Raw genomic sequence first — 8,551 nt, 5'->3', positions numbered from 1 at the left:
ATAAGATCTGAAAAGCTAAATTCTCATTTATATCCAAGGTATTCTTCAAGGGTGTCATTGCAGCTACTCAGATTAACTATGGATGTCATAAGAGCCTTCAATTCCCCCTCAGATATTAATAGGAAAGTTACTGGTCGTGGCGGCGTGGGGGGGGTCACTCCGGGGGGGTCCCACTTCTGTTACTTCTGCAAATGCATCCTTCTTATGGAGACTGCTCAGAGGCTGGACAGGCACATACAGGCTACCCCATTCTGCTGGAACTTTCTCTTCAAGAGGGCCAATTTGTAGACGGAAGCTTCTTAGCACATTCTAAACCATGTGATATTGAGCTAGGAATGCTCTTTGCTCTGCCTGAGTCCCCTGAACACAGGATTCCACAGCTTTGGTTTTCCTCCCATTCTAAGGTGAAGAGAGTCTCCTCGGACATAGTGTTTTCAGTGCGTCTGCAGATCTGCAGACACTGAGGCAGTTCTATGTGGGGAGGAGGCTGAATCATTTAGATATATTCGGTGCCTAGGATTACAAATTGCTCATATGCTACCCTAGTTTCATTTCTTACTCATTTTCAGATTTTAATTTATGTTTTTGGAATTCCTTTTTGTAGACAGCTGATTTTACTTCTAGAGTTATATAGCGCCAGAGATGTGTATGACTATTTACGTCCCATTGCCCTGAATCTGTGTGCAGACAAAGTTTCTTCTGTCCGTTGGATTTCCTACAAGTTGGTATGTATTAAACGTTAATAGTGGAGACCAGCACACATAGGAGACCACAGAACAGAAGATACTCCTTGCTCCTCCATGTTCACCCTCCTAGGTCAGCGAGATGGTAAAGAAGCTGCACATGGCAACGCCGCCGACATTTGGGGTTGACCTCATCAATGAGCTTGTGGAGAATTTCGGCAGGTGTCCCAAGTGGTCTGGCCGGCAAGCCTTCGTCTTTGTCTGCCAGGTAAGCCAATGCACACCCAGTTGTGAATACCTTTTTTTTCCAGAACTACATTTCTTTAATTTCCTGTTTCTCTTTCCTACCTACTGTCTTATCCTTAAGGAACAGAGCTTTACTCCCTGACTCTCTTAGGATCATCTGGTTTTTAAAATTAGGCATCTGTGTGTCTCATCCCCTTGAGCTACCCCTTTCTGCCTCTGTTAACTGAGCTCATTCAGAGCTGGCACATGCCACACATCCCGTATACATGTACCATTTGCATACACTTACAGTAAATCCACACACACATGCAACATACACATATACCATACACACATGCACTATACAGACATACCATGCATATACATGTGTATACCATACCATGCACTTATATGTACCATACACATACCGTACACATATAACACAGCATCCCCTCAAGGATACTCATGTCTGTGGCCCTAAGTGCACATATGAAATGAAGGTATAACTGAATACTCTGGGTCTCCATAGAGCAGCTTAAAAACTGTGTGTGTGTATATGAAGATTTAAGTATGTCTGTCGTTTTTGTTACATTCCCAAGTACCTCCTAGAATATTGGTTAAAAAGCAGTAACTAGGACCAGCAATAACGTGCCATTCAGGAGATGCTGGATCCCACATGGCAACCACAGTATGAATCCCTTCTGGTCAGCCCAAGTGCCCAAGATCAAAGAGGCTGGAGGAAGGGAATTGCACCATGACCAGACCTGTGGAGGGAGCCTATCTTTCACCCTTTTCTCGCTCTCATGGGCATGTGGACACACTCTATGATGAATAAAGGTGGAAAAAGTAGTCATTAAAATTGGTTGCACTGAAGTTACAAAAAGATTTTGTTCACTGACATTGTCATTTGGTAGCTGAGCCACTGGGGAAATTTAAAGCAGCTCACTCTCTCCCCACTAGACTGTCATCGAGGATGACTGCCTTCCCATGGACCAGTTTGCTGTGCATCTGATGCCACATCTGCTGACTTTAGCCAACGACAGGGTCCCCAACGTCAGAGTGCTGCTCGCAAAGACCTTGAGACAAACTCTGCTAGAAAAAGGTAGGGATTCTGTTAGAAAAAGGGCAAGGAGGGCGTGCTTGTGGTGGCACCGATCTGGTAAATGGCAGCAGAGATACTGTGTCTTAAAAGGTAAAGAGGGAGGAGGAAGCGTTTAAGTTGTTGATGCTGGTACTCAAGAGGACTCTAAGTTAAAGGGTAAGGAGGGACTTCTGTTAGCACTCTGCTGTTCTAGTGGATTTTTTTTTTTTTTAATCATGGGCATGTATCATTTTTGTAACTTAAAACTTAGTTATTTCTAAAATGGGGTATTCATGTATGACTGGGAAGAGCTTTCGCTATGGCAGCATGCCACTTGAATCTGTTCTGTTCTTTGGAGGCCAAGAGGTACGTTTGCTTTCTTCCTCACATGGAGCAGAAGACATGCCCCCCAAGTAGTATTTTGTTGTAATTTATAAGCACCCCAAGATTCAGGATGTTTTATTTATTGTAACCTCTTCCAGTGTCTTATAAATGAAGTTTGTTAGTCTCAGGATGAACTTTATGGTGGGAACCAGCGATGGCTTAATGGTTACATCTCTGGACTCCCACACAATCAACTGCGGTTTGAGTCCTGGACCCGGTAGCTTAAAACACATATCAGGCACATGTGCATATGTGCCTAAAATTCCAAGAGGAGAATGGAAGAGAAGGGATTGTAGCATGTCCATCCCCCTTAGGGGGTGACCTCTCACGTTCTGTCTCTCTTTCTTTGTGTCTCTAGTGAGTGCATGAGCCCTATAGCAAAAAATCTCTCCCCCCCCCAAAAAAAAAGAATAAGGATGAATGAATATTGCTTTTTCTTTTCCTTTGCCATTTTAAAAATAACACAGTGAAATTGCCTAGAGAGGACTTGTTTTGTTTGGTTGTGTATGCATGTACTTGGTGTTTAGAAGTGTTTTTCCTTCTACTAAAACTAATTAACAGTTAAGAAGCATAATGCTTTAATATATTTGTAGTTTGATATTCCTTAGCGGCCATTAAATATCATATAAAAGAAATAAAGATCGGGCTGGCCTTCTAGCCTCATGGTTAAGGGAACCATATTCCATGTGCCTGACTGCAGTTTGAATCCTGGCCTGGTGCTTGTGTTTATTACATGCCCCAGATCCCAACCAGATGAAGAAATGGATGGAGAAGACAAGATTGTTGTGTGAACACATTCCACTAGAGGATGCTTTCTCCCTCTTCCTCTCTCACTGTCTCTGACTAGCACATCACTCTCTGGAATTAATAAATAAATTATATTTATTTATATATATATATATATATAGTGTGTGTGTGTGTGTGTGTGTGTACGCACGTGTGCACATCCAAGGAAATCTTGTAATTAATTATCCATATTGCAAGATTTTTCCCCTCCAAGCAGCCAGTTTGGGTTACTGTTGATAGGTCAGCATGGCCTATGTTTGTACCTGTAGGAAAGTTGTGTTTTATGTAGACTGCAGACTTCCTGCACTTGGCAGAACTCCTCAGTGTTATACTGATTCTGTTCATACTGTACGTTTGTTGTCCCCAGAGTATTTCTTGGCCTCTGCCAGCTGTCATCAGGAAGCCGTAGAACAGACCATCATGGCTCTTCAGATGGATCGTGACAGTGATGTCAAGTATTTCGCAAGCATCCACCCCGCCAGTACCAAGATCTCTGAGGATGCCATGAGCACGGCCTCCTCCACCTACTAGATGGCTGGAACTCGGACCTCCCGCCTCCGCAAGCTGGGTTCGAGAAGTGCTCCACACGCATGTGATCTGGGACTGCCTGGGGGGAGGAGAAACTCCCTCTCTAGCAGACTTAACTGCAGGTGCAAGTTGCCTACACCCCATTCCAGGGATTTTAAGAGTCAAGAGAAAGTACAGTAAACACTATTATCTTATCTTGACTTTAAGGGAAAATAATTTCTCAGAGGATTATAATTGTCACCGAAGCCTTAAATCCTTCCGTCTTCCTGACTGAGTGAAACTTGAATGGCAGAGCATTTTCCTTATGGAAGGGATGAGATTCCCAGAGACCTGCATTGCTTTCTCCTGGTTTTATTTAACGACTGATAAATGAAATTCTTGTAGCCAGAAGGTGGATGTGGCCCGGATGTGAGAGAGACTTTCAGTATTAACTGTTTTCTCCCCGGCAAGGACCTGTTGGGTTCGGTGGCCAGCTGCCCAACCCAGCCCTAAGTGTGAATAGTTTTTGATGTGTGTAAATGGGAAAGGAGTTTTTTGGGGATTTCTTTTAAGGGCTTGATGCTAACACTAAAGTAGAACCTGATTTTAACTCTTAAATGCAGCATATTGCTGTACACATTTACAGAACGTTTGCTGAGTATCTGTGTCCTGATTTTTTTCATGCTGGTCATGACCCGAAGGAAATTTACTAGCACGTAGACTGTATGTCAGGTGTTTTTAACTTGATCATGATCGGCTCTGAGGTGCAACTTGCTCTTCATACACTGTACATACCTGTGACCACTCTTGGAGTGTAGCGGTCTTTAATCATGCTGTTTAAACTGTCGTGGCACAAGTTCTCTTGTCCCAATAACATTTATTAATAAGATCTATATAGAGAGATATATACACTTTTGATTGTTTTCTAGATGTCTACAAATAAATGCAATTTGTGACCTGTATTAATGTTTTAGTATAAAATGGGGAAACTAGATTAAAATATTTGTCTTTTAACTAGTTAGTAGCTTTTTTGACCTCTGCCCATGTTCCCTGGTTTGGGTTTGGCCAGTCCTGGGTGGTCTGGAGCGGCTTTCCATCTGCAGCCCCAGTGAGCAAGCTCTAAGCCCTAAGGACCTATGGAAGCTTTGTCTGGAAGCTCCTGAGATACAGTAAAGCATCTCTGAGCCTCGGTTACTTCATCTGTGAAATGGAAATTGGTAAAAACCTGCCCTCTCATCACGTGCTTTTGCAGTAAAGTGAGATGATATGGAAGGTGCTTTTGTAAAGTGCTATGCACATCAACAGTGGCTGCTCTTTTTATGAGCACAGTTTAAAAAGCTCTTAGCCTGAGACTTCATGGGGCTTTTCTGAGTTTTGGTTGTAGTCAGCCAGCAGGAACGCCTCAGCAAGTTGGAATAGCTTCCTTTGGATCTTGATTGTAGGATTTGGGAATCCATGGGCTGCTTCCTGTGTGAATTACTACAAGCTAGCCTTTGGTTTCTTATTCTCAGATCATAGTCCAGCTAAGCGTCGACTGGGAAAGACATTGTACACAGGTGATAAATGTTCAGTGGGGAAGGTGGGCAGGGCCGAGTGGGAGGGAGGGTACCACCAGGGCCTCTGAGAGCACCCTCAGAGCAAATCGAAGGTGTGACCTCTCCATTGAATGTAGCCTAATTGTTGAGGTGCATATTCTCCCCTATTTTCATGGTAATGCACTTTTGCCCCCCCAGAGATTATGTTCTAGTAATTACAGTAGGATGATTCCAGTGGTCTTCAAAATGTTTGTGGAAAGCGTGAATTACCAGAAAAAACTGCATGAATTTCAAAATTTTTTTGTCCCAAAACAAACTTGTACTTTAATTTCATTTTCCCACGAATCTCTTGCAGTCCCCTCATAATAGCTGCATTTTTAAAAAGCAGTGACAGAACCAGCAGGTGGCATGGATGTGAAGGTAGCTCACCGACTGCAAGGTTTGAGTCCTGGACCCGGTGGCTTGAAAAACACTGGGCACGTGTACATACATGCCCAAAATCCCAAGAAGAGAATGGAGGAGAAGGGATCGTGGTGTGGCCATCCCCCCGGGGTGGGGGGAGGTGATTTCTGACTTTCTGTATATCTCTATCTCTAGCAAACACATACTTCCAAAAGCAAAACAAACTAAAAAAGAAAAAAGGCAGTGACATTGATAATGTAGTTACATGTGGGGTAAATAACTCAAAGAGCGCCTAGAGCACTTGTACAGTTAAAAGTGCACAGGCCACTTCTCACTCTCGCCTTCGAGCTGTTTCATTTGTCCTGAGGAACATGCTCAAACAACCGTTTAGGTTTTCAAGTTCTCCAAAGACTGCCGGAATTTTAGATATTCCAGGGGCAATGAATACAAAAGTCACCTGCTTGTGTCGTTGAACGGCTGTTATATAGCAGTCGAGGCATTCCTAGTTTGAACAATCTGACAAAGTTGAAAGTAAAGACTGGAGTGTCACCTCTTAGTGTCAGCTGTTTATTTGGTGGTTGCTATGGTATTGGCACTGTAGCTGCCCTGAGGAAGGCCAGCTATGGTGTGATTCATACCTTTCCATTTATGTCCTGGGGCAGCAGGAGCTGCTCAGAGCATAGCACGGCAACAGGGTCCAGGCCAAAGTGTTGCTCTCTTACTACACAGGACCTTCAAGGGAGAAAATTTGGCTTCTAAACACATAAAACCAAACGTAGAAAATGAATTCAAGAGACAGCAGATGGCATGGTGCCTCAAGCCCTGAGTCCTACACAGCTCACTCTGGTTCAAGTCCTAGACCCGGCAGCTTAAGAAACATGCCAGGTATGTGTGCATGTGTGCCCAAAATCTTGAGGGGAGAGTGAAGAAGGGATTTTGGCGTGACCATTCCTTTTGGATGGTGATTACTTACTTTCCTTCTCTGTCTCCAGCAAGTGCACACCCCTATGGCAAAAGTCTAAAAAAATTGTTTTTAGATGTATTTCATAATTCTTCCAAATCTCACAGTAGGTAAAAATGAAAAAGCAAGAGCTAGCCCTGAGGCACGGTGTGTAAGCCCTGTGTTGAAGGAGCTGGTTCCCACATGGCCAACGGCAGTTCAAATTCTGGCTTCGGTGGCTTGAATAACATACTGAGCACGTGTGTGTGTGTGTGTGTGTGTACCAAAGATCCTGTCGGGATGGAGAAATAGACCCTGTGTGACTATTCAACTCGCTCCCCCGTGCGCACGTGCGCGTGAACACACACACTGAGCAGTGCTTCCCCTCCCCCTCCCGTTCTGGTGATAGTTAAGGCTGCTGGATCCCGTGTGGCCTACTGCACAGTTTGAGACCCAGACCCAATAGCTTGGGAAATAAGCCAGGTGTGTGTGCGTGGGTGCCTAAAATCCCAAGAGGAAGGAAAAATAGGGAAGGATGTTCATCCTCCATGCTTTCTTACTTTCTCTGATGTGCCCTCTGGCAAAATTAAAATTAAAAAATAGCAAACCAGTTTAGTCCATGAACTTTTGATTTCAAGACAAGTCTTAAAACTTTTGAGTGACTCAGGATGAAGAGGAAAGTTCCATTTTTCAAAACAGACTACCTAATACGCTTGGTCGTGGCAGGGGTTCCTTCTCTGCAAGCCTCTGCCTGTCCCTTCCTGAGGCAGGGTTGCTCTTGACATGGGGTACCCCCTTCCCTGCCAACCTGGCGGGAACCTAGGCAGTGACACTCAGTGATCTCTGCTACCTCTACCCTCTGGAGGGACTGTGTTTGCACGGCGGTGCTTTGCGTGTCCCTCGCCAGCCACACCAGCTCAAGAAGCAGGCATCCTGTTTGGAGGGCTGGCCCTATAGGGAGTAGCTACCCCTTTCCATGTGACCCTGTCCCAAAGTCTCGGAGAGATTCGTGTCATGCCAGGCTCCAGATGGGCGAGTGTGGAGTTCCTGGGTCCTCAGTGCCATACCGGAAGAGTCCTCTTACCGAGGAAAGCCAGCCTCGGGAGCATGCTGGGCGTGGCTGGGGGCACACATGGCACTGGCCTTCTCATTCCAGGTTGGTGCAGGTCCTACCTTATGTTGGGTCGGGGGAGGTCTGTTGTGAGGGTCGGGCAGCGCAGGGAGTTGGGGTGGGGGGAGTGATGAGAGCAGGCTCTAAACTAGTCCCCAAGTGTGGAGAAAAGTGGCGCCTCAGGCACTGAACACAGGCGTGGTAATGGGTCTGTGCAAGGTTCCAGGAGGAGGCTGAGAAGCAGTGGGGCAGGGCAGGGAAAGGCCAGCTCAGGTTTAAAGCTAAGGAGGGGCAGGCAGGTAGGGTAGTGGTTAAGGCACTAGGCTCCCACATGGCTGACCAGAGTTCAAGCCCTGGATCCAGTGGCTTGAAACTCACACTGGGGGCATGTGCGGTGCATACCCCAATCCCAAGAGAATGGAGGAGAGAGGATTGAAATGTGGCCATCCTTGAGGGGGCAAGGGGATTTCTCACTTTGTATTTCTCTGTCTCTGTGTCTGGCAAACACATGTGCCCTTTTAACAAGGATCTCTGTCTAAAAATAAAGCCAATTGGTGTCTCTCTAAAATCAGTCCTCTGCCTCAGGGTCAGCAGGTGTCCTGGTGGTTAAAGGCGCTGGACTCCCACATGGTTGACTGTGGTTCAAGTCCTGGACCTGGCAGCTTGCTTTCTCACTTTCCCTTTCCCCCCCTTTCTCACATTCTCTCCATCTCTGGTCAAATAAATAAATTATATATTTAAAAAATCCTCTGACTAAAACCAGAGAGGAAACTGAGTCTGGAAATAAATGTGAAAAGGCAAGGCTTCGTGGATTCCATTTTTAAAATTCCTACGTTAAGCCTTTAATAACTATATTTTATTTCTTCAGCTACAAATTGCTCCAGCAGGTTGTGTTGG

At 45.2% G+C, this 8,551-nt stretch overlaps 1 protein-coding gene across 1 annotated transcript in view; it reads left to right on the top strand.

The window, feature by feature from the left end:
- The window catches only part of PPP4R1 (protein phosphatase 4 regulatory subunit 1), a 50,745-nt gene extending 46,117 nt beyond the window's left edge, over positions 1 to 4,628 (top strand). Inside the window, exons 15-18 of the mRNA XM_014582358.1 lie at positions 605 to 725; positions 817 to 951; positions 1,869 to 2,010; positions 3,527 to 4,628. Coding sequence (XP_014437844.1) covers positions 605 to 725; positions 817 to 951; positions 1,869 to 2,010; positions 3,527 to 3,690 — 562 coding nt within the window. The 3' untranslated portion in view covers positions 3,691 to 4,628. The remainder of the gene's footprint in view (positions 1 to 604; positions 726 to 816; positions 952 to 1,868; positions 2,011 to 3,526) is intronic.
- Positions 4,629 to 8,551: the final 3,923 nt, after the last annotated feature.

The sequence above is a fragment of the Tupaia chinensis genome, unplaced genomic scaffold (genome assembly GCF_000334495.1).
Source record: "Tupaia chinensis unplaced genomic scaffold, TupChi_1.0 Scaffold143584_1, whole genome shotgun sequence".
NCBI lineage: Eukaryota > Metazoa > Chordata > Mammalia > Scandentia > Tupaiidae > Tupaia > Tupaia belangeri.
This window is presented reverse-complemented; position numbering and strand designations above follow the sequence as displayed.